We start from the raw sequence: 27,229 nt of genomic DNA on the forward strand, positions 1-27,229 counted from the left end.
TATTTTTGTCTGCAATTGTAAAGTTACTAAAGATCAATGTATTTGTGTACAATAATTTTCTTACTGCCAGTCACATCAATAAGCGGAGCACCTACTTCGACCCCCGCCAAGTGTTTACTGTGGAGGATGTGATGGTGAAGCCAAAACGATATGATGGTAACTCTGCAGCTCTGGAGATCCTTCAAGGCCGGGATCTCTCTGACAAGGTGGTCCTGATTACTGGTGGCAACTCTGGCATTGGTGAGTTCTATTTATGCACAGTTACTTGCACCACCTGACATTTTTTTGAATTCCCAATCTTCTAAATAATTGCAGATTTTGAATCTATGTTGAATATATTGTTATATAATATCTCATATTTATTTTGTAGACCATTTCTTGTTGAGAGTCTATTTTTACTTGTTTGTGGAGAGTTGTGAGGGTTGCAAAGAATGTTATTCATATGGGGAATGTAACAGAAAATAATTAAGAAACACTTGCCAAAGTAGAGACCCTGCATACATTTTGGTGAAGTTTCAGCGTGGTTAAATACGTTCAGCAGTTTTAGGTTGCAATTGTCTCATTTTTTTTGCCTGATGTCACACCAAAACATCGGTGGGGCATAGGTGGCATATCGAACTTGATGATGAAAATGGCCGTTCCAAAATTGGTTATTTACTCATTTCTATCAGTTATTTTTTTCCTGAATGCAAAATAGAGACTACGATTTTTTTTAAAGAGAAAAAAGGTAATCCGTGCCACATAATATATTCAAGTGTCATGTCACAAGACTTCTTCTGTCTTTGATCCTGCTATTAACTTTGCGCTTCTACAAAATCACCACTAGGTGTCTGCCTAGTATCACTCCGTACAAGTATGCGTTACAGCCGGCCATTCATCAGTATTTGCCTTCAAAGTGTTAAAACATAGACTCAACAAATTACCCCATAATGCCAATTATGACTGTAATGAAGTTCATTAGCCTGGCTGAATTGGATGTCATTGTTAATCGCAACAAATGCACATAGAACGTGCCAGAACACGTTTAAGACACCATCAAATCCTTCGGCCACCAATACATTTCTTGTCCACCCTTTGTTGTTTTAGTTTGAACTTTGAACAGAGCGGCGTTGGTCTCCCCTTACAAACCTTGTGCTTTGTTCAGGACGGATAACGCCAGCTCAGGGGAAATCAAATCAACATAAAATGTGCAATTGTCTTTATATCCAAATGCTTTGTAGAAAAGAAGTGTTGCAGTGCTGTCTAATTGCTGCATGTACATTATGAGATGGGGCACTTTAGTAGATTTACAGCTGCCTTGGGACCTTGATGGAGCAACGGAGCTTCTGAACTTAATTGCCTCCCTAGCCTTGATGTTTCTCCCATTTATCTGTCGAGGCTCATATTAACAAATGGGTTGTGTAAAAATGATATGCAGTCTTATGCAAATGTGTCTTTTTTTAAATTCAAATACTTTCACTGTCAACATACAGCGAGTGAATAGATGTAGTCACCTTTAATAAACTTCATGCCAGAGAATGAATCCTGCCCAAGTCATCCCACGTCACACCTTTATTAATACTTGCTCTATTGTACACATGGGAACATTTTCAAGTATTGTGTAAATTATGTTAAATTTTATGAAATTCAGGAAAAAAACGAATAATTGAACTAACGCCCTGTGCCCAAATTGGATGACACAAGCAGAAAAAAATAGTGCTCTTTTTTTTCTTTGTTCATCTGTCTAGTAATGTGTATAACGTCTACAAACCAATGTTTAAATGCCAATCTTCTGTGATAAAGAGAATAGACCAAGATAAATAATTTCAGATAATTCCACATTGAATGTGACCTGTAGCCTGTACAATTCAGCAACAAAATCCAGAGAGAAAGTAAACAAACATGACATGGTTACACAATCATCCACATGTATGTGACTGTGTTCGGAATTAACCAAACACATTCAGAATTACTGTACTTTAATTGAGAGTCAGCACATCCCTGCCTTTGATTAATCCCAAATAAAGTTCACATGTTCCTGTATTTTTTTTTTTTTTTACACTTTTTTGTTCTCGTTGCTGAACCTTGACATTTTTGTGGCCACACCGTGTATTTGGAACTGTTCATAATTCCTCCCCTCTTTGTCTAAGACCCTTTTTTTTGACTCACACAGGTTTTATATTAAGTCACATTAATGGCAGGAGAAGTTATGAAATTTAGTGTGGTGTCATTGCTTTGGAACTCAAAAATGTGGCATTTGATGATGTGTCGAGAATCATCAAAACATCAGTGAGGTGATACTCGTGGTATGACAAAAGGTTTTTGTGGTACATATAACCAAAGTACACATAGTTTGAAACTACTGCAATACAGTTTGATTTGAAGCAAAAAGGGGTTTTGAATTAAAAAAGACATGACTACATTTTGTGACCTGAAAAGCAGTTACTCTGAAATAAAATGCTTCTAAAAAATGTGATCAGAGGCCCCGTTGTATAGTTTTCACCACAAGAGAGCACAAGAGGTCCACACTGCCATTAAGCCTTCAAACTATCCCAATTGCTTAGCAAATGTCCAATTTCGGTTTTAAAAACATCATAATGAGGAGCAGAATCTGCGTTGAACTATTTTTGTTTGTTTGTATGCGGGTATGATGCATTTAGTCGATACATAATCTGCTCTGAATAGAACCAAGACAACTTTTTCGCCAGACAATAATTAAACATTGTCCTTTCAAGACAGCTACATTTTAAATACTTATTATACCCATATTAACATAACCTTTGTTTTACTCGACCACGTCTTAAATATGCAGCACCCCGTAATTAACAATACTCTTATAGTAATTGCTTCTACTTGTGTGCTCCTTTGACATTCCACCAGTGAAATGTGGTTATGCCAATTGGCAGGACTCACTTAGCATTTTAATGGCATCAATAGTGTTTTAATCCAAGTGTCAAGGCTATTTCCATTTTCTTGCATACGTATTTCTCCGCAGGGGAATGTGACATTTTTATTAGAAATGAAAGGATATTATTTAATTAGCATTTCATGTCTTTAATTTAGTTTCTTAAAGCACAAGGAAAAAGAAAGACAGGGGGAAAAAGACATATACGAGTTTATTTACGCATGAAATGTCAGATTTTGTCACTGGCCTTGAAGCAGAGTCCCACTAGGGTCACAAATTTGCTCAGTTTAGCTGAAATGATCAGGGCGGCGGATCCCCTCCACCTCCTCATGCCGCTTTCCCATGTAAATTAAAAAGCACTACAAACCTGAATGGTGTTTTTAATCGTGATAATGGAAATGAATGATCTCATTTGGTTTTCTCTTTCTCCAGAGCCCTTCTGCCTCTCTCTCTCCTGCCTTTAAAGATTTTCTCACTCTTATAGACCCACGGTTGTACCTCCTCAGTGATTTCTAAGTGGCTTTGACCCAGGCCCAAGCCTTCCTATCCATCCCCATTACACACACCTGTTACAGTCCTAATTCCCCTCCTGTGAAATAAAGTCTTTGCTCACTTGCTGGTCGGGGCTTCATGGGACAGTTGCCCTTTAAGGACCACAGTTTTGTGAAAAGCTTATCTTTGTGTTTGAGTAAGTAAAATACCATGTTAACTTAGATCAATACTGTATCAGGTTTTTTTCGCTCTCAAATTGAGGCAAAGGTGGTACCATCCTGACCATGCTGCACAATGTGCATGCATTGTGTAAATTCAACTAACTCACTTTCTTTCCAATAACAAAACTGTATAACTATTAATATGTTAAAGCATTCCAATGTAAAAAAAATAATTCAAGTACTGTATATTGTTCTAGTTTTTTGATTTTTTTTTTTTTTTTTGGGGGGGGAGTGTTTTAAGGTAATACCATTTTAATATAGTTCTCCGTCTCTTGTGCTGCTTTGTGAATGACCATCAACTCATGTCTTTTTAATGTGTCCATCCTCTCGTTTGTGGGCTGTCCCACAAGGGAGGCAGTAATCGCCTGCTGGGTTGGGGAACAGTGCTTTTGGCATAAATGCCAAAGTGTGCCATAGCCAGGTATTTAGCCACTGCTTCTCAAAACTGCTGGCTTGTGTGTTTTTGAGAGGGCTTGTAAAGAGTAATAAAAAAAATCTAACGCGGACAAATAAGATTTGTGTTATTCTGATCTTAATTGGAAATGGTCTTTTGTAGCCTCGCCGAGTTGGGGTCGCTTTTTTTTACAAAAGTGGGTGGTTTTCCCTCACAATATCTGCAACACAAAAAATCATAAAATTTACTTTGACAGAAATCAAGTTTTATTTTAATAAACTAGACCAGGCATGGGCAAACTACGGCCCGCGGGCCACATACGGCCCGTTAGGCTTTTTAATCCGGCCCGCCGAACTTGCCCAAATTATAGTACAAACAGTGTCTAAAACTCATGACAAAAAGTTAGCGAACAACAGGGCAGATAACTGAAAAGTTGCCTGTCCCAATTTTCACAACTTGAAGCACAAAGAGACAACTAATCACATTAAAAAACATTGTAACAAAGTATAAAGTTTTTTTTTAAATCAAGAATGCACCTACTACAAATGCTACCTTGCTTAATTTACGGTAAATGTGCATGGCCGTAGATTTTGCTGCAGTAGTCGATTGTCATTGCGGTTTGCATTGCTTCCTACGAGCCACTAAGCCCCTTTCATAAGTCTCACGTACACATTACAGTCACGGTTTAATGTGAATTTACGTTTTTTAGCGTCACATATGTTGTTAGCTTCTTTTGAATCTTTCTTCTGGGCTGAGGTTCTGTGCATCTATTTTGGAAAATGACATGCAATTGCACGACTTTATAACGCTTGCGAAAGTCCGGAAGAAAGAAGCAGGCTTCTGATTGGCTGCCGTGCCGAGAATGCAAATTTCAACTGCAGGTAGTCTATGTTTGTGTGCTCGGCGACGGTACACGTGTTTTGTTTGTGCGTGTAGGCGAGGGCGTCAGTGAGGAGTTTGTTGAGCGCGCGGTCTATGATTTGGCGGAATTTAACACAAGTAGGTATTATTGAGCTTGAATATTTCGTTGTGTAATAATATGTTTTGAATTTTGAAAGTGATTCCATTTTTCAATAAATGTGGATTTCTTTAACTTTGCCCCTTCGATGGAAACTTATTAAAAACAGACGCAATCTTGATAAATCACAGTGCATGTTATTTTAATCTATTTCCATTTCCTCCTCCAAGTATCTGCGAAATAGTATGTAAACGCAATATTCCTTGAGACAAATTTATTAACTGATCAGGGATATTTTTCACATTTGAAAGACAGTTAATAAATTGGGTTGTAGTGTTCTTACTGTGCTATGAGGTTTGTACATACTACATTTAAAGGCACCGGCACCATTTTTTGTTTTTGTTTCCCACTGACATCAGAAAAACGTTTTATAGCATCTAAAATACCCAAATCAGGCAGGCTGATATTTTTAGTTAAATGAAGAACACAAATAAAAATGACTTCAAATGAATCCGGAAATGGTCAGTTTCAGAAGGTCCCACCCCCCTGTTCGTGACGTCACGCCAAGACGTCTTGCCTTTGATCGAGAATCAAAACAATGGCTTCAGATTCGGAGAAGATGTTTTCTTGTTACTCATCCAGTTATGAATATGATTCAAATAGTTCTAAAGAGGAAAGCATAAATGTTTGCAATTGATTCAAGGAGTCCTCCCATATCAATTCGAGCCATCAATGACAGCAATTGTAGCACCCAGAAATGCAGAAGATTGCGCCCAAGCTCCGTTGGAAATGGGCTGATTTGTCAGCTGGGAATTTGTGTCAGCGAATATCAAATAGTTGTCTTGGTGCAACACACAACGATTCACCATGGCGTTATTTATGTGTTTTCTTTCTAATTTCACCATCAACACGGATCAACACGAAGTTTTCAGACCAAACAAAGTACCCAAAATGCATTGTATGTCGCTTTCTCGGTCAGGGGCGGTCCAAACGTGACGTCACATGGGGATCGTCATCAACTCGAAAACAAGACTTCATGAATATTCAGCGCAAGTCCTAAAACGTAAACTATAGCTATATGCTGTGGAATCTTTGTAAAATACGCTCAGTCGAAGTCATTTGAAGTGATTTTATAAATTATGGACATAACTTGTTCAGAGTATTTCCGGCCCAAACACTCCCTCCAAATGCTCCTGGCCCGGCCCCTCTGTCAAATTTTAGAACCCAATGCGGCCCGCGAGTCAAAAAGTTTGCCCACCCCTGAACTAGACATTACAAAACAACTGCAATTATTACCTTTTTGTTGCATCCATCAGGAGGGCAAAGGCTGGTAACCTTGATGACAATATTTAGTCATAAAGTGTCGACATTTTGCTTTCAAATATTTACATTACTACATTACATTACATTTTTATTAATTTTCCTTTATTTAAGAGCAGTGCTTATGTTGTAATTGTGCGTACTGTCTTTATGACTTAATTTCATCAAATATACATTTTAGGAATACAAGTTATGTTTCTGTATTTTGTATTTGGTTATATGTTAGTACTTGGAGTATGATTTTTTAGGTAGTATTTTTCAAAACTTTGACGAACACACCTCTACTCGATATAAATTCATGGCCTTACCTGCCATGTGGTCTTGTTGTTTATGTGCTGGGTTAGTACAGCAACTACAGTATATGAAGCAAGAAATGATGAGGATTTGGGAGGAAGCACTTCATAATATTCTACGTATCAGTGTACTTTTTCGAATGTTATTCATGAAGGACTAACGTTGTTCCATGTCTATGTTGATCCCAGTCTGGGGTGGGAGAGGATTAGGTGTTAAGGCCGGTGCTCTCCTCTCTCCGGATGGAGCGATCTCTAAGCATATTCAGTGATTCGCAGCACTGCCAAGAGCTTCGGCGCACAGATGAAAAGAAAAAAAAAAAAAAAGAACGGCAGCCCAGCTTTGTGGCTGATCATTAGATTGAGGCAGATTTGTTAAGCATAACTGCCATTAAATTGGCTGCAAAGCTGTGATATTTACCGCACCACTGTTTATGAATAAGGACCCCCCCTCAAACACTGGCGCGGTCGTGCGTTAAAGCAGAGACAGGCTAAGGAAGGAAATGCATTATTCATAGAGGGAGGAAGTAGATGGATAAAAAGATGTTCCCGGCAAGAGTTGCATGTCTGCGTCTTATTCCGTGTGTCCTGGAGCATCTCCGAGTGGCTGCCTGTGGCTTAGATGGCATTCACAGTTTATCTGTAATCATATCTAGCGGTCTTATCGAATTTCGCCTGAATGGTTGTGGTATGTATTGGATTGATGGCACATGAGGATTTTTTTTCTGGCTTGTTCTCTGTCGTCTTTATTAGTCATGCAATGAGCACATCCCTCGGTTAGCTGCATTCAACGCAACTTTTGAGAGATGTTGGAGACCAGTCTGAAAGAGCCGATTAGACTTGAAGTCAGATCAACTTTTGTCTCCTGTTTATCTTTTTATTTGAACCCCAAATGCAATCAGTATCCAATAAAATAGAAATTAATTGTTGTTTCAATACTTCTGAAACAGATTGTTGATGCACATTGGTGAGGAATGACCAGTCTAGTAGGTTGCAACTACAGTTTGAATCTTCGATACTCCTTTCATGTACCAAAAACAGCCATGCTGGGTTCATTGAAAATTCGAATTTGTTCATCGTGTGTGTGTTTGTGTGTGTCTCTGCGTGTGATTTTCATGGTAATGCTGTGCAAGACCACGGTGAGCGATTGTCTCCGGATTTTTTCAGGAGGTTGACACAGAGGTTCAGAGCAAGGGTAGGGGGGTAGGGTTTAGACAGCAGGGCACGCGGTGGTAATAGAACCACTTTAGCGCTCTGGCCTGGAACAGCTCAACCTTGGGCAGTAATTACGAACCATACATCCCACTTTTGGGGTGACATCTCCCTCCTTATGGACTCATGGAGGGGAAGTAAATGGGATCTGAAGTCTGAGAATGGGTGGGGATTGGGGTGCGCCTCTATCTTGGGGAAGAAGAAGCAACTACTGAGGTGTACTTAACATTTTGAGAAATTTTCCAAATCCATCCCTCAATGGACATTTAGTTGAAGTATACTCTCTTTTTAGCGATACATTTATGCCATGACTTAATCAGTCACTGCATTCTCCAGACTAACGACCTCAACTCACGAAATTGTCAACACTCAAGTGCTGACACATTTGAACATGCAATATTTTTAATGAACCTCTGAAACAAACCTTTTTACCACTATTTATTGAGATATACCTATAAAAGGAAATTTGTGGCTTGTTCAGATGAGATGTAAGAGTGAATGGCATTTTGCTCCATCAGTCTTGATGAGCCCCGAAAATGTACCATTAAACCTTCTAATGTAAAAAGGTCTGAGAATTTTAATGTGTAAACGAATTTGACTGCAGAAAATTAAAAACCATAGTCCAAGAGAAATAGAGAATTAAAGTGTGTAATAAACTGTCACACATCCATAACACATCCATTCCTTGCTTCAGAAGTAAGCACACATGGGTCATTTTATACTTTGTTTTACTGTTAAAATGGCTTTAATTCATACGACAAATGATTGTTATTATTTTTTTTGTCAGCAAAGTGATGCAGTATGTCATCTATTCATACATAGTGCTCTCAGCGCGTCTAAGAGAAGACCGTGGGAACTTGACATATTTACCCACCGGTCTTGTAATGATCTCCAGTGACTTGTGTTTGTCCAATTGTACTACAGAGCTTATTTCAGTTAAATGCCTCTTTGGATGCAGATCAAGAGTGATCGGGAGCAGGCAGGCGGCTGCGGTGGCGGCGTTTGCCAAATAAAGCCGCTCACTCACTGACGAGGCTGGTAATGATCTAATTATCCTGAGCCAATACACCTGTGTACGAGTGGGGGTGTAGTTGGGGATCCAGAGAAGGGGTGGCAGGCCACGGAGGACAAACAAAGCGTGAAATCACTAAATCACACTCATTATTGGGGAAGGGGTATATCTGAAGGGCCATGATCCTAATGTACCATGAAGAGCATTCGTTGCTTAATGGACATTTTACACCATTCTTTTATGCCATATAGTAAAACACATTTTTAGTAGTTGTGGTGCTTTTTCATTTTCTGATTACTACAGTACAGTACAGTAAGTACACCAGACTTAGGATTAAGCACCCTGGATGACTGAAGTGAGACACATTGCTTTTCCTTGCGCGAGGTAAGCCATTCCATAGGCTGACAGAATAGCACATTTTGTAAAACAGCTTTTGGCGACCTACTGGATCAAAACTGAGAAAACAATGCACTCATGTGACCTCTCGTCATGTTCCATCATCAGACTACAGCGGCGAAACAGGCTCCCATTGTTGTACATTTGACCGAGAACTCATTTGAGCGTCGCCCTTCCTGCTGTATAGTTTGTTACAGCACTGCTCGGTCTCTTGTTATTTCACAATTAATGTCGAGCCCTTGTTATTTGTCACCGCAAATACATGGCTCCGGTGACGCCGCCTGTTGTTGCTGCCATATTCTAATTTGTTCTCCATTATGGAAAACACTGGCACTCCTTAATTTCACTTTCATGGTGTTCACACACAACAAGTGAGGGGGGAGAGGCATTATTATTTACCAGCAGCCTGTGCTCATGTCTACGTATCGAATAATTATTTTACTTCATATGCTATTTTTGGGTTTGGGAAGAAAAAAAAGTACTGGCGTATCCACCATATCTTTTTGATGCCACACCACTGTTCATCTCAATTTGCAATTGTAGGAATGTTTCTTAGCAGATTGGGGTGGAAATAAATATCACTCTTAAAACACCACACAGCATGGTCTAATTGTTCATATTTAACTTTGGGCGACAAGAACAATTTGGCCTTCTATTTATTTTTTTTGTCTTATGGGTTGTATTCCGTTTAAAGAAAATGTTCAAGATATTAAAATGTATTTGTGTGTATCTGGCTTGAGGTGAATGCACGAGCCGAAGTGTGTTCTAAAGTGATTGTTTTGAAGCACAATTCTGGTGGCAAACCAATATGGTTTCTGAATTGTGAGCTTTCCATACTTATACGGTGACAGAGGAGAACAAGGAGCACTTTCAAGAACTGTGTGTAAAAAGGCAAAATTGTCATCCCAACTGGCCTGAAGGGGAAAAAAAACTCTTTACTCCCAAACATTATAGTTCTAAGTTTTTGATCAAAAAAGTTCCAAATATAATTTGTAATAGACTCTATATGAACATTTCCTGTTTGTTATATCATGCCGGTCTGCCGGCCTCTTGAAATTATGTATTTAATCTCTGTCTTTGTCACTCTTCTCCTTCTCCCCCTGTCATGTTGTTTTTATTTTCCCCATTTCCCGCGGGTGGAATGATTGCCACTCTCCAACGCAGTCCCCTCCATTACACCTAATAACGAGTCATATAATTTAATTCCATGCTTCACTTGTCAGCGCTGCACGCTTCCAATCTGACTCCAATTTTGCTTTTTAATAGATATTGGTCTTTAACACTCTCCTCACAAGTCGGCCTCCCAGTTTTGCTCTTAATGAAAATCAGATTGGGAACTATAATCTAATTACAATTCTTATTAATCCACCCTCTGATATGGTCCTGCCTCACGGTGGACCCTCTTTGCCACAATCACTTATGGTTTCAGTTTGTCAGTCAATGTGCTTGCTGGATACGTTCGAGTCAATTTAAAGGTGGAAGTTAGCAATGTAGCAGCCCTCACAAGACTGGCAGTAAATGTCACCGGAAATAAGAAAATACAGTGAAAGTTGATCTCGTAAATTAATTCAACCTACGGCTTGAAATGACCCATTTAGACTTGTAATTTTGATATGAACTTCTCTGCCTCCTATCTCTTAGTTTTTGTCACTTTTATCGGCCGTGCGTGATTTGGCTGTAGCCACGCTGTGCTGTAGCCGCAGACTGATAAATTCTCTGGCTATCAGCCGACCGCCTTTCATTTCAGAACTGTGGCCTTATCAGTGGCCCTTTGATGCCGCCAACTGTCACCACACTAAAGGTTCAGTTGGTGGTTGATTGTCCATTTGACTCCCTCTATTCTTGGCCGTGTTTGTCATAATTACCGCCCTCAATGCATAATTACAAACATGATTAATATCCGATGCCCCCTGTCCGAAAACAAGCTGACATAATGAATGGGGCAACCAACACCTTCTTAGCTAGCAGTCACATCCTGAACTTTATCTTCTCGGGCGAGAGGAAATAGACCAGAACCATAATAATTCAATCAGTGTCATGACAGAAATGATTAGCTCTCTGCGCAAGCTCTCTGCGCAAGCTCTCTGCGCAAGACCACTGGCTCACTCTTTGAAATAAATTAAATGAAAACTGGATAGTGATTCTAACTGACCCTTTCTCCTACATTTGATCCGACCTCTGAGAATCACTTATCGTCGCCTTTGAAGCATCTCATTAAAAAAATAATAAAATCAAATCATAATAAATTCCTGTCCTGATGTTGCAGGCTTTGAGACGGCCAGGTCTTTTGCGTTGCATGGCGCCCGTGTTATCCTGGCCTGCCGAAACCTGTCCCGGGCCAACAAGGCCGTCAGCAGCATAAAGCAAGATTGGGTAAGTTGCAAAGTGTAGCTTTAAATTTTAAATCTTGAATAGATAACAGGTTTCTACATTAATACTGGCCCAATTACTTGAGACCACGACCTCAATGACCTCACGGTAGTCACACAGCCAACTGTGTGACTACCGTGAGACACACATTTTTTAAAAATTTCATTTTATCATTTTTTTTGTGGCTACGATTAAATTGTTCTACAAATAATGATAAATAATGGATAGGAGAAAATATCCAGGCCAGAAAATGTCAAATGTTTAAAATTCTGTTCGATTTTACACACATTTTTTCCCCTAAAAAGGCTTAAAAAAAAGCAGTATAAAGATACTAAATATAAAATATGTATGAACAGGGTCATTTCGGGTTTTGACAAGGGCACTAAACACTGTTCATCGTGGCTCAACATGGCGGCTGCCCAAAAAGTGTTCAATTTAGGACGCTTGAAACATGTAGTTGATTTCAAATCAACATTGCCCATTGAAATGAATGGATTTGATTCATCCACCCCTACCCCACATAAAACACCAGCTAAAACCCTTGGTTTCATCCGACTCTAACATGATATCCCATGTGTTTGAGATATTTTATTAAGGTCCGATGAAACCAAGGTTAACGTTTTTGTCCATGATTCCAAAAGGTATGTTTGAAATGAATGCATGTATTTGAATGTTTTCTCACTGAAGCAATATGCAGGCCTATAAAATGATCTATTCTCTAACTGTTGCATGAATGACATGAACAAGTTTGAGTATCTCATGTTCTGTGTATGTGTGTGCGAACCTTGGCAATTAAATACTTTTTATTCAAGAGATTTGAACAGGCGTCCGTGTTGGTAGGGTGCAGGGGTGAGAAGGAGTCTCTGATAATTACCCAAGATTATTGATTTAATATCGTTGTGCTTACGACTCATCCGTAGATTTATGAGTGTGGGAAAATAAACAGGTGAAATGCGGCCGCTGGAGCAGAAAGAATATGCCATTAGTGCTGGCTTGATTACAGAGAGTATCAGCAGAAGAGGAGGATGAACCAGCCGGAATGTAAAACAACAACAAGAAACATTAGTGAAAGTGAAAGAGTCGATTTTCAGTGCTTAAATGCAACACAATCTCAAATTGAAGGATGCCCCCGAGGCTGGTGTTAATGTTGCAAAAGCCAGTGTATGCAGTTGAAGAACGGAGCAAAATATTCTCTTGACTTACGAATGTCCCAATTTGTCAAATACAAATGATACGCACCACAAGACTAAAAAAATCACGTTTTGAGCTTGGACTAATTAAACTTTTAAGTCAATTTACGCCTCTCATGAAGATTCACTTAGTTGCTCAAATCCTGGATAATACTAACTGAAAGCCATTGAGATCTGGAGATTTTAGCATCTGCTGAGTCCTCCAAAGTCCTCTGAGGCTTGCTTCCTTCTCAAGCGGAATCTTCCACCACCCTCCATTCAGAGGCTAATGAATAAAAGTCACAATATCAAAATCAATCTTTGCCCCTCTGGTGACATTAATAATAGATTCAGCAGAAGAATAGAAAGTAGGATTAATCTTTAAAATGATGGATGGACTTTGCTTGCCTTCCCATGCTCCTATGCTGAGGTCGTTGTGATAAGATGGTATATTTTGGGGTCCGTCGTACAAAAGGTCATCATATCTACTTCCAGGTGTCTCTCCCGAGTTCCGCTCCGACTGCCAGGAGTGGAACTGCACTCCCGATTTCACGGGACCTCTCACCTCTAACTACAATGCTTAAACCATTACTCTGAGCTGCCTCTTTCTTTCCTTGACGCTTTCCTCGGACTGCACGGGCCAATGTTGCTGTTGATCACAACCGTGTCGTGCCGTGTTCTGATAGTAGGAAGAATGATGGGGGGAGGTAGGGTCATTGAGATAATGGGCAGGTCAGAACAGCCTGCGGCTGTTCGGAAGAGCAGGGTCAGCGGGGTTATCCTTCCCAGCTGCATGGGCCGCATTATGCCAAGAACAGTGACAGTTGGAGGGGGGGGGGGGGGGGATGCACACTTAATAGAGCATTTGAGTGCATTTGATTTTTAATACCGACAGATAGCCAATACTGTCGTAGATGAGATCATCCGTCTGTCTGTCTGTCTGTCTGTCTGTCTGTCTGTCTGTCTGTCTGTCTGTCTGTCTGTCTGTCTGTCTGTCTGTCTGTCTGTCCGTCCGTCTGTCTGTCTGTGTCCATCCGTCCGTCTACATACCCAATTTAAAACATTTTATCAATTATTACAAAAATGCCATATATTAATGACAGGAACTCTCTGTCCACTGGCCTCTCTACACAGGAAATTATTTTAAAATATAGGTTGGTTATTTATCTTTGGGACAAAACATCTGAATCACATCAGTCTCTCATTTCTCCATCATGGAAAGGTCAAGACAATATTCAACTAACAATAAGTATAGAATGTGGTTAATTTGATAGTGTCAATTTAAAATGTTCAATTAATCTTAAAACATATCTATATTTATTTGTCTGCATTACTGTTATTTAAATTATACCAATGTGACATGCATATTTTATATGTTCAATGTGTAATTAAAATACAAAATTAGAATTCAATTAGAAAAAAAAATAGAATTCAATTAATTACTTCCACCAAACAAAGCCGCTCGGAACCACCACCAACTAAGCCGCTCGGAATTGACCTACCTGACACCATTAGCATCAGGTAGCTGTTTGGTGGGGTAAAAAAAATTACATTGTTCAGTGGTGCTTGACCTTTGCCCTGTGTATCGCCCCACTTTTCCTTTCGCTGCTCCTCAGCGATTCTGTTCTCAATACGGGGTTAGGTTAACTTCCCGGTTAACCACCAACATGTTGGCGGCGTGTCGGAGATTTAGTTTTCCTGATTGCTTGTAAAATTCTGCTTATCTTAGACTCTATCGCCTGCCTTTCAGGGCTGTAATAGACTCCCCTGGGGAGCACATCATTGCATACAAGGCCTTTTCTTCTCCAAGTTGCATACAAAAGACACACACACACACACACACACACACACACACACACACACACACACACACACACACACACACACACACACACACACACACACACACACACACACACACACACACACACACACACACACACACACACACACACACACACACACACACACACACAAATGTGATTTATATTTTTCCAAAAATTCTTAGCCACCCCCAATGCTTCCCACCATGCTAGTCGACAACACATGCTAATGAGGTTCTTTGTAAAGGCGTTAATTAGTAAGTCAGTCACTGATTGCTGTGTTTGTTTTTGTTTGTGACTTTGTGTGTGTGTGTGTGTGTCAATTGGGTGAGGGGTGTTATTAATATGGCCGTGGTATGGCCGCTGTGGAGAGTTCTGTTCTGTCAAGAGTCTTCTGTGGAACCAATTAGGTTAAAGCATGCTGTCCACGGAGGTTGTTGGGAGGGAGAAAGTCTGGTGCTTGCAATGTCAAGCAGCAACATTAACACGGGTCAGAGAGGCGGATGGCGCGCGGACACATGCACACGCACACATTCGCACCCACATACATATATACACACACACACACACACACACACACACACACACACACACACACACACACACACACACACACACACACACACACACACACACACACACACACACACACACACACACACACACACAATTTTTAAAGTAGAATGATATGGCTGAATGCAACTGAACTAGATAAGTGCGAACAAATTACCGCTGTGTGAAGGACACTCACCTGCAAGTGTTGTGCATGTGTTTCGGCTTGTGTTGGCAAAAATCACAATTTTGATTGGATGATACTGACGCCAGTTGGCGGACAGCGCCAATTTAATTGGATGATCTTGACTTAGGTGCCCTTGATGTTGAAACAGGTAAACGCCCCCTTTTGAATAACTAGACGAGTAAAAAAAACGGGTCTTATGTCAGAGGAATGCGAGGGGACAACTTGTGGCAGTGTGGCATATGCCACATCAGGTTGAATAGACCGAAGGATTCACCTTTGTGGAGAGATCAGGTTCTAATTTGATAGTTTCTAATTTGCAATGAAACAATACCATCGATGAAACAGTTGAATGTAATTGGCACTATGACCATGCTAACGGTAGCATCAATATACAGTACGACTGTGAGAGGCAGCAGAAAGCAAGCGTGCAAGCTAATGACCAATGTGCAGGCTAGCTAGCACTAACTTTGCATATGTACCTGGCAAATTGACTTTTATTCTGAGATTTTGGCTGAATTTTTACCAATCATGAGGAACAGAAAATGTATTTAATGCATAATAAACGTATGCATTAAAAAAATATCATTTATTATTTCACAACACACTCTTGCAATACTGACTCTGAGTAGCACTCAACATTGTTCTATACACACACGAGAGAAACCATGAATGCCAGCATGTACATACTATATCAAAAATAATGATTATGAGGATTTGCTTTGTACGATTCTCCTCCACAGCCACTATTGCCTTGTACTTCGTTCCGATGTCACAATTCTTACGTTTCCCAATGGTTGAAATTGGTGTTAAAATACTGTATACTGTATAAGAAGACGACAGTATGTTTCAGATGCTATTGCAGCTCTGCTACACAGTGCAGGACACGAAAGCTGGTCATGTTAAAGAGTTTGATGTTTCTCTTTATTTGTAAGTAGGTTCGTTGTCAGATCTCCCAGGCAGGTGTCACGCAGAGCTTGATCGTGGCGTGGAGTCGAGCAAGTCGTGCTATGAAACTCCGTGCGATGCTGAGCAGGTCTCTGCGAGCTGTGTGTCTGTCCGGGTCTGAGTCCGAGATGAGTCTGAATCTCTCTGTCCCGCGACAGCTCCTTTTATACCATTTTCAAGCGTGTGAGATGCGTCAGGTTGAGACGCACATCAAGGAGATCAAGGGCTTGAAAGACATCAAAGCTGCGGTGCGCACCGGTGACGCCACGGGGCTCCCGTCCTGGATCTGAAGTCGGGGAAGGCGACGCAGGAAAAAAAAAAGCCAAGCTGGACGAGCTCAGAAGAGCCGGTAGAAGGTGAGACGTTCTGGGAAGTGCACACGTCTGCTGCTCCGGGTCGTTCGGCCACACGGAGAGGCCAGGAACAAAGAAGGTCGATCACCGGCCTGGAGGGCGTTGTTGGTGGGGTGGCCGACGGGGTAAACTGGCGCCGTATACCAGCTCTGCTGGAGTCTAGTTGATGTCGGGCTTTAGCGTGGAGCGGATGCCCAGCAACACCAGAGGCAGGTTATGCACCCAGTGTTTGGCATTGTCGGAAGACATCAGGGAGGCCTTCAGTTAGCGATGGAGGCGCTCAACCATGCCGTTCGCAGCTGGGTGGTAGGCGGTCGTCCGGTTTCGTTCACATCCCTGAAACTTGCACAGCTTGCCAAATAGTGCAGACTCGAACTGGGCTCCACGATCGGTGGTGATGGTCTTCGGTGATCCAAAGCGGGCAACCCAGTGTTGGAGAAAGGCACCGACAACAGCTTCGGACCCGCAGTCGGACAAGGGAAGGGCTTCGCACCATCGGGTGAAGCGGTCAACGCAAGTTAACAAGTACCGGAAGCCACGGGAGAGGGCAAGGGGTCCGACAAGATCTATGTGGACGTGACTGAACCGGGCGTCCGGTGTGACAAAAATTCCCACGGGTGACTTCGTATGGCGCTGGACCTTTGAACGTTGGCATGGGTTGGCCAAAAATGCACTTGTCGGAGTTGACGACCAGGCCCTGCTCGTCCAGACGCTTGAAGACCGTTTCCAGGTGCTGCAGGTGCTCTTCTTGGGAGTCGCTGGCGATGAGTATGTCGTCGATGTAGGCACAGCAGAAGTCAAGACCGCGCAGGACAGAGTCGATGAAGCGTTGTAAAGTCTGAGAGGCGTTCCGGAGGCCGAATGGCATGCGGAGGAACTCAAACGAGCCAAATGGGGTGGTGACGGCCGTCTTCGAAACATCCTCTTTGGCGACAGGGATCTGGTGGTAGGCTCTTACCAGATCAAGCTCTGCGTGACACCTGCCTGGGAGATCTGACAATGTAATGTTATGTAATGTTTGGTTCCTGGTCAAAAGGCCAAATTGCGTGCATGTGACAGACTTCCTGATAATAAAGTGGGGGTGTTGGGGAAATGCGTACATGCATTGAAACCCAAGGTGGTGTTACCCCTGGCTATCCCTTGAACCTACAGGTGTTAAAGTAAAGGCCTGGTTGCCAGATCCAGCCCCCCACGTTATTTTACGTGGCCTGCAGAAACAAATCATTTGTGTCAACTTTCATGATTCTTGCTGAAATCTGTACCAAGATGTCAAATTGTCATGGGCAATAAATAACGTTGAGATTTTGCACCGGCCCTCCAAGGGAAGCCGTAAATCTGAAGTGGCCCGCGACAAAAAATGAGTTTGACACCCCTGCTTGAACCTGAACTTGTGGGTACAGGGAGTGAGTCGTACCAGTTGATGTTGCGTGTGCGTTTGCCTGTGTTTGTCTATTTGCCTTGTGCATAACCTCCCATGGCAGCCTGACAGACCGCGTTGCCCCTGCCGGCCAATGTCCCATGCCGCGCTCTTCCCGCTGAGGCCGACGGGAAGTGACACATGCGAAATGCTGACCTGGTTGGTCGCAGCCCCCTCCAGGGCCCTCAGGATGCTGAGTTTTTAGTTGCTGGACCCCTCTGTTTTATACTGCATATCAAGAAAAGTTGTGTAAGATGCGCCCGCGTGTTTCACTTTGATTTGAATATCTGGCCTTAAACTGAACTTAGGGTTCATCTTGCGACTGTTGTGATTGTCAGTCATATTGTGCCAAAACCTGCAACTTTTCTGTCCCATTTCATGTGTATTTTATGTTAAAATACATACATATTTATCTTCATTTTCAAGTTCCAAAAACATGTGGCCCATTACTACAAACAAAATTAGTAATACAGGACTGAATTTGTTTACATTTGCACAAAAGGCTCTCGTGACTATAAAGTGTCCTTGAGAGTTTGGAAAGGCGCTTAGAAATTAAATGTATTATCATTATTATTATTGACCTTGCTTTGTTTCTATGTTTTGTTGATTTGTTCAAATTTCTAAGAGCTTTCTATGCTCTTTTTTCCAATTTCTGTACATGAAGAGGTTAGTTGTGTCTACATTTAAGGGACGGAACCTTCTTGTTGCCTGGCTGGCTTACGTTACATTTCCGCTCCCCATTGCATGAAGTCAAAGTGGAACCAGAGCAAAGATGTACCTTCTCTTTTTGGTATAAGTACCTCTCGGCCTGCATGGCACCCTGACTCTGCCTGTTGCAATTGGATTTGGATTGGATTGGATTTGCCTTCATTAGTCTTGCAGTGGAGAAATTTACATTTCACAGCAGCAAAGTGATGAAAGGAATGAAAGTAGAAAAACAAAATACATGAGCTGCTGGAAAGGCAGCCACTCTCGCGGCGCCATCTTGAAGTCAAAAGAACAAAAAAAAACTAAATAACAAATAATATGACAGCACAAAGACGATATGACAACACAAAGACACAGAGTCATTCATTCTTGAGCACTTTCTGTACCCTCTTTGTTACATGAAGCAGTTCTAGATGAAAGAGGAGAGGATCAAAGCGTCTTTCCCCCAGTGGATCAGGGACATCATGGTGGAATGTGCACGTCGACTACAAGCTAAATGTTGAAAGCAAACACGCAGCTGTGCCATCCATTGACGAAAAAAGATTTTCTCCGATCTCCTGTCCCACATAAATCCGCTTCAATTCCAAGCCGCAACAGTTCCACATGCACATCGGCGCTCTGCGCTGACGCTCCTTTCTTCTTATCGCGGGCTGATGGCTCCTAAAGCCATGCATCCATCCAGCCGCATTGTCCAACAGCACCGACCTTTCCGCTGAACAAAGCAGGGTTGTGAAGATGCTGTCCATTACAGGCGCAAAAAAGCACAATGGTCCCAGAGCTATCCAGCGATGACAGTCGAATGACACCGACATTCCTCCCATTCAAAAACAGTAGTGGCATATTCATGCTGCCGAAAAGGCGCAACCGCTCAGCACAGTCTCCTCCTTGATGAATGTCGTGGTCAAAAATGATGAAAAACAATCCGTATCCATTCCACACATAGCCCAACAACACAAAGTGACAAAAGAAAACACAAAACAAGACAAAAACAACAAAAAAAGCAAGGCTCATGAGAGCACTGAAACTTCTTTTTCAGGCACAGCGATTATACCTTCTTCATCCTCCATAATCAAATCCCCTCACTTCTGTTCAATAATCTAAAGCAACATTGTTTAGCAAAACCAGGCGAGCTGCCGTAAAATAAATGTCTCTTGGTACTTAGTTAAGTGCATGACACCAAAAATAATATTGTGGATGGAAAGAATTGATGCTGGAATTCCCATATTTTTGCAAGTCAATTATTTCCCAGTATAGTAGTACACTCATCCTTATGCACATTCACTAACCTTATTTTTAATTGTTTCAATGAACTTTCAATTTTGTTCCATAGGTGTTTGGATGTTTACCACTTCGCCAGTTTATTGTTCAATAAGAGAAAAGTCACACTCTCTGCACAGTTATCGTCTTCATTGTTGCTATTACCACAAGCGTGTGGTGCCATTTCATTTGCAAAAGCTTCTTTGTCGAATGTGCGGCCCATTTCCTTGCTGATAATAAACATCAATAATCCGTTATAGGTGGTACTTTGTGTATATAGTCTCAGAACCACTAAATGTTGTTGTGAATGTTTCTTTGAACATCACCTTATGTATGGTAATATCACAGGAATTCTGAGAAAACCTATGCCTTTTACTAGTTTTGCTGATACATCAGTGTGGAAGAAAGCCTAGTTAAATCCCGTTGAAATGATTCGTCTGTGATTCTTTGACTTAAGCAAACTCCTTTCGAATACCCCACCACTCCCTTCTCCCTTGATTATATTGACATCATACTTGCACCTCCATGTTTCTATTCTGTCCCAACTTCATCCTCTAGTCCCCGCGGCATTCTTATTTTCCACCATCTGACACTGTGCCGGCTCTTGTCAAAATTGCGTGCGTCAGCTGGTCCAGGGAGACTTTTTCATCAGTCTTTTTTACCTGCTTATTTAGTTGTTTGCATTTTTCCCTGTGTTGTGTGTTTGTCTGAGAAATAAAACAAGCTGTTGCATCCTCTCCTCCCGACAGTACAATATATGGAATTGCCGTATGTAAAGTGGATTTTTGCAATGAGAGCCTGCGCCAAACATTTATGAGGTTTGCTACGATGTACTGTACCTCTTAAAGGACAACCGACATCACTTTTTTGTTTCCTAACTGACATCAGAAAATCGTTTTAATAGCATCTAAAATACCCAAAACACGCAGTATGATATTTTTAGTCTTGTCCAGAGACGTCGGTTGTCCTTTAAGGATTCTTTACAATGCAGTTTGTGGCATTATTCAGGAAGCCTTTATCACGCCTAGAGAGAGTAAACGATTATTCTGTGCAAGCCGGTGCTCCATGTGCATGTTTTGTGGTCAGGGCCCTCATTTGTGTATTAAAACACACAGATTGGTTTAGTAATTAGCAGATTATTAAAAAAAAGAAAAAAAATCAACTTAAAATGTAGTTAAAATGTTTAATGGAGTTCATTGTCTCAGAGAAGTCAAGTCAAAAATTATTCTTTACAGTAACATGCTTGATGCATGACTAGTCAAAGCACGACATTGTCATTCACATTCAATTTGTGGAATATGAGTTAAGTAGCAAAATTACCCTGTTTTTGTCCAACTCAGGGGGACACTACAACCCATTTTGGATTGGATTGGATTGGCTTTGCCTTTATTAGTCTTGCAGTGGACAAATGTACATTCCACAGCAGTAAAGGGATGAAAGGGATGTTTTCTGATTGATTTATTAACAGTCTTTCAAATGTGAAAAATAGCCCTTATCAGTTCATACATTTGTCTCAAGGAATATGCAAGATATGGCGTTTACATACTATTTTGCAGATACTGGGAGGAGGAAATGGAAATGGATTACAATAACATAGGAACTGTGATTTATCAAGATTATGTCTGTTTTTAATAAGTTTCAATCGAAAGTGGAAAGTTAAAGAAATCAACATTTATTGAAAAATGGAATCACTTTCAACATTCAATACATATTATTACACAAAGAAATACTTAAGCTCAATAATATCTACTTGTGTTAAACTCCGCAAAATCATGAATGGAGTGTCCTGACCGCGCACTCTACAAACTCGCCACGGACGCCCTGTTCGCCTTCATGCGCAAACAGTACACATGTATCGTTGCCAAGCACACAGACATAGGCTACCTACAGTTGAAATTTGCATACTCGGTACAGCAGCCAATCAGAAGCCTGCTTCGTGCTTCGGACTTTCCCAAGAACGCTTGGGAAAGTCCGAAGCAAGGTCGATTATTTGCATATCATTTTCTAAAGTAGATGCTCAGAACCTCAGCCCCAGAAGAAAGATTCAAAAGAAGCTAACAAAATTTGTGTCGCTACAAAAGGTAAACTTACATTATACCGTGACTGTAAAGTGTACTTGAGAGTTATGAAAGGCGCTCAGTGGCTTGTAGTAGACAACGCAATGCAAACAATGCATTGTACACCTTGACGGCAAACGACAATTTAGCAAAATAGCAATAGCAAAATCTTCAGCCACGGATTACCATAAATTAAGCAAGGTAGCATTTGTGGGAGGTACGGCCTTAATTAACAAAAAAAACTATATACTTTGCGACAATATTTTTTGGGGCGATTTCTCGTCTTTCTTTATGGCCGGGCAGGCAACTTTTCAGAGTTGTCTGCCCTGTTGTCCGCTATCTTTTTCAGACTTTCAGACACTGTTATTACTATAATTTGGACAAGTTCGGCGGGCCGGAATAAAAAGCCGAACGGGTATGAAAAAGATCTTGAATGTGCTAATATAATAATCCACCATTCATCCTATTCCTGAACTCTCATAATATAAATGTTCTGTGGGCCAGATTAAAGTCAGGAGCAATACGTTACCCAACTCTGTTGTAGCACATGCACGCACGCATGCACACGCACGTTCATCCTCATGTCTCTTTCATATTTAAATGCTTGATTATGCATTTTGCATAGCTGTGGGACATGCATCACTCTTCCCGGGCTGCTAATAAAGTGACCAGGGAGATGAGGCTAACCTAAATCAATCCTAAAATTGCCTGCCTTGCATTCCTGTGCTGTTTAGCTCCCCTCATGTCCGTCCGCTGTAACCAGGTGCTCGGTCTCCCGAAGAGGTGTGGCCACCCTCTAATTGCCTGGACTGGGTTGCACTATCAAATGAACTATGGGCATGTGAAGTAGCGCCGCCGAGGAATAATTTTGAATAAATCACATAGTTATCCGGGTCGTATTTTGTGCCATATAAGCAGTTTGGCGCAGGCTTTTCCAGTGACGGGTCACTTGCCATGGGGTCACATTTGGGAGGATTTAAATGACTTAAATAATGTCACTGTCATAGAGGGGGAACAGGTTGAGGAAGGATGTGTAAGGCAGCACCTCTTTGTTGTTTGAACCCGACAGGCTCTCATCCCTCACCCTCTGAAGAATGGGCTTGTAGCCCTGGGACGGGTAGGGGCCCGATGAGGTGAGAGGTGCCTTGGCTCTCTTTCATACCTTTTCTCCTCCTGCCAGAGGAGAATGTTTCTTTCTTTCTTTTTTTACATTGAAGTCACAAAAGTGCTGAGCATAGAGCGATGGCCCTCCATGTTTTCATTCACAAGAGTGAATCTGTGGCCAAGCTAATTGATGCCTGCCAAATTAACTCGTATGCTCAAAGTATCTGGGAAATGCCAATTACGTTTATCTGCCATGATCAGCATTTGAGCCTGGTGATGACTGGAAATGCGATCAGGCTAATTGTGTGATGACAAAAGAAATTTACCCAAACTGGAAATGCGTTTTATTATTTTCGAAGAGTCTCTGAAGGGCTGCAGAAAGCTTGCTTGTGGCATTAAAATGCTATCAATCCCTTTCATCTACTCAGAATTGTTTCTTTGTTTTTGTTGAATTAAAATAGAGATGGAAAATGTAAATATCAAAACAAAGAGTATTGTTAGAGTACTCTGTCTCTCGGCCTTCCTCACTCATTCTGCGTTTCTGTCAATACCTCCCTGTCTCTCCCTGTCCATCTCCGTCTCTCCAATTCTGTCTTTGTTTCTCCCTCTCTGTTTATCCCTGAGTCTCTGCTTTTCCATGTCTTCTCCATATTTCTGTATTTCCCTCCATCACCATATACCGTAGCCGTCGCTTTCTCTATCTCCATCTCTTCCTGTCCCTCCTTGTATCGCTCTCTCCCTCTTTGTCTCAGCCTCTCTCTTTGAAAAGTTAAAACATCCATCACAGCAAACGCATCACGCGTGGTATAACAATGTTACATTCAATTTACAATGAATATCTATAAAAATATTGCTAAAGAATATCCAGTCAATCTTTGACATGCATACATTATCACCATCAAAATGCAAGGAAACCAAGAATAAAAGTACTGGCAGCTAATTAAAAAAAAAAACAACAACATAATTTCTGAGTAATTTTTGCATTGTCAGCCTTTCTTCATTGACGCACAATTTCTAAAGAAGTTGCACTTTGTAATTAAACATAATTATGTATCTGATGTTTGACATATTAACTGCATAACACCGTCGCTCATCACATCCACTTTCATCTTCTTGATAGAGAAGGCCCTAATGAGTTTACATGTCTGTGCATGTTCATGTTGAAGTGAACGGAAAGGATTATATACTCATCGTCTGTTGTCACTCAGTGTTTGCTCCGGAGGGCGGACTGATTGCTCACTCATGAGCGCACCAGTGAGTCGCAGGAAGTCATCGGCTGGAATGAACTACAATTACTCTCTTAAACTTAAGTGGTATCCCTTTCAGTGTTTTCTGTGATTTTCTTTATAGTTGTAATTGTCGAAAATTGGGAAGAAAAAATACCCATGCTTTTAAACATGTACAAAAATAAAGGAAATAGAATGCTTTGCAGCAGATCTACAGTTAACTCAAACTGTTGTCAAATTAGTTCATATTACGATCAATTTTTAGATTTGAAGATGCTCAGAATATGTTCTGTGATAATTTAAGCACCAAATAAAAAGTGTGTGTATTTCAATGAGAAAAATTTGTTGCGAGCTTTTCGCAGCTATTGTAATTCTATTATATTCACCTTTCTCACACTTAAAATTCTAAAACCACAAAGACAGAGAAGAGCATGTTATGGCATAAGAGTTTATTTATATAGATTTAAACTGAAATGCTTTGGGTGCTTTGTGTGACTCATTGCATGGCTCAATTTGAGGATCAGTGGACGTTCTCGAACTCCTTAAACTTTTTTTAATCACTACCGTGACACATACTTGTTGGGGTAATTCGTGTTTGTATAGCAAATTACCCCAACAATACTTTTGTTAATCATTACAGTGACACTCTGCTCCAACTAAACTAAAACAAACTAAAAAGGCCCAGTGAAAAACATACTTCAATATATTGTATTTTTTTGGGTGTCAATCATGCTGAACAGTTGTTTTTAAACATCCAAGGTGGTGCATGAGTTTGTTTCAGCTTTTATGACAATGAGTGTTTTCTCTTGTGATATTTTTTAATGTGTGGTGGGTCTCTTGGGCTTTACAAATTGGTTTAGATATTACAAAGAAAATAGGGTGTGTGTCCTGCTTGAGTGAACTTCCACCTAGATTCAAGTGACACTGTGCCAATAATAGGCCTGGGTGAACGTTCTGGCCGATGCACCATGATGTAAATATGCACATGTGACTGTAGGTGTTTTGACACAGTGTTAACAACGGTATGCAACTTCATCATTCTGTGTGACTGAATGCATATTTAAGAGAGAGAAAATTCATGCTCAAAGAATCTGATCTCGGCCTCCATACATCATTATCAAACACACAAACATGGGCACTCGCACAGATTTCATTAGAGAGAGGTAGATTCTGGCAGCAGTAGATTAAAAACAAGGTTTTTTAATACAGGTCCATAAATCAAGCATGGGTCGAAGGGGGATTCATTTAGAGAAAAGCAGTGTTGTGGCGTAGCTGCACTCACGTGACTATCGCTTAGACATGATACTACGATGCACTGCCTTTTTTATTAGTTTCATTCTCTTCAGCCTCATGTCAATGATTGTCTCTTTGCTCACATTTGACTTGCAGAGTAGAGGGGATGTAGGCTTCATTTACAGTACAGTAGGACCTCAGTTTACACTTTGCCTTACGAACTTTTCGGTTTACAAACGTTAAATTTATGAAAATTAAACTTTGGCATATGCACTACTTTTTGGGATCCTTACGGAGCGCTGCCCCACCATGACTGGCGGAGTAATTTTCGGTGGAAGAACACCAAACCACACGACCGAACAGCGCCAAAGCCGGTCTACCTTTCCACACCCCCTTTCTCTGAGTGCACACGTTGTTCGTCTTCAAGGACTTATCACACATACTTATGCTCTTATGGGACCGAAAAAGACCCTACCATAGCCTCGTGTTCAGCCGAAGAAGACACAAACAAAATTACAGTCGAGGAGAAGAAGGAGCTCATTGAGAAACACGAACGAGGTGTGCGTTTGTCTGACTTAACAGCCCAGTACCAATATGCTAAGTCCACCATTGCTACCATGCTTCGCAACAAAGAAGCTATTAAAGGTGTGTGTGTGTTGCTAAAAAGGGTTTCCGTGCTGTCAAAGCAACGGTCTCGGACAACAGAAGAGTTTGAAAAACTTCTGTTTGGATTAACGAAAAGCAGCTAGCCGACGACAGCGTGAATAAAGCAATTATATCCGAGAAAGCACAGCAAATTGACTCTGATTTTGTCATGCGGCAACCTAAACGTTCGCTGTTTATTGATGATTTTAAAGCTAGCAACGGATGGTTCGAGAACTTTAAGTGCCGTCCAGGGATTCTGTTGCATCACACGCGTGTATGATTTTGAAGTGCGCCTTTCAACCCTTTCATGTCTTTCAATTCCTTGATCTCCTTGATGTGCGTCTCACCCTGACGCATAGCACACGCTTGAAAATGGTATAAAAGGAGCTGTCGCGGGACAGAGAGATTGGGCAGAATCACATCAGACTCATCTCGGACTCACGCCGGGCGTCGGACGGACATCACAGCACGACTTGCTCAACTCCACGCCACCATCAAGCTCTGCGCGTCACCTGCCTGGGAGATCAGACAATGAACCTACTTACAAATAAAGAGAACCATCAAACTCTTTCATGGTGTTACTCGTCATGGTGAGGCAGCCAGTTCGGACAGTAAAGCTGCCGAAGCCTACAAGGGATCATTCCTCAAAATGGTGAAACGTTCCTCAGCAAGTATTTAATGCAGATGAGACCGGCCTTTTTTGAAAAAAGATGCATAACCAGACTTCAAAGCGACTTTATTATACAGTACAGTTTATTTCTTTAATTACAGTCCTTATGGAATGTGACTCCTTATATATATATATATATATATATATATATATATATATATATATATATATATATATATATATATATATATATATATATATATATAGGGCGGCCCGGTAGTCGAGTGGTTAGCACAGCGGCTTCACAGTGCAGAGGTCGCCGGTTCGCGTCCCAGTCCGGCCTCCCTGTGTGGAGTTTGCATGTTCTCTACGGACCCGCGTGGGTTTTCTCCGG

General features: G+C 41.2%; 1 protein-coding gene across 4 annotated transcripts in view; it reads left to right on the plus strand.

Moving 5' to 3' along the window:
• Positions 1 to 27,229, plus strand: part of wwox (WW domain containing oxidoreductase) — a 202,486-nt gene that overhangs the window by 5,693 nt on the left and 169,564 nt on the right. For all 4 annotated transcript variants that reach the window (XM_088996689.1, XM_088996692.1, XM_088996691.1 and 1 more), the window contains 2 exons: positions 71 to 240; positions 11,446 to 11,552. In XM_088996689.1, coding sequence (XP_088852815.1) covers positions 71 to 240; positions 11,446 to 11,552 — 277 coding nt within the window. The remainder of the gene's footprint in view (positions 1 to 70; positions 241 to 11,445; positions 11,553 to 27,229) is intronic.

Source organism: Hippocampus bargibanti, linkage group LG05 (assembly GCF_051943395.1).
Source record: "Hippocampus bargibanti isolate YZ-2025 linkage group LG05, ASM5194339v1, whole genome shotgun sequence".
In the NCBI taxonomy this organism is placed as follows: Eukaryota; Metazoa; Chordata; class Actinopteri; order Syngnathiformes; family Syngnathidae; genus Hippocampus; species Hippocampus bargibanti.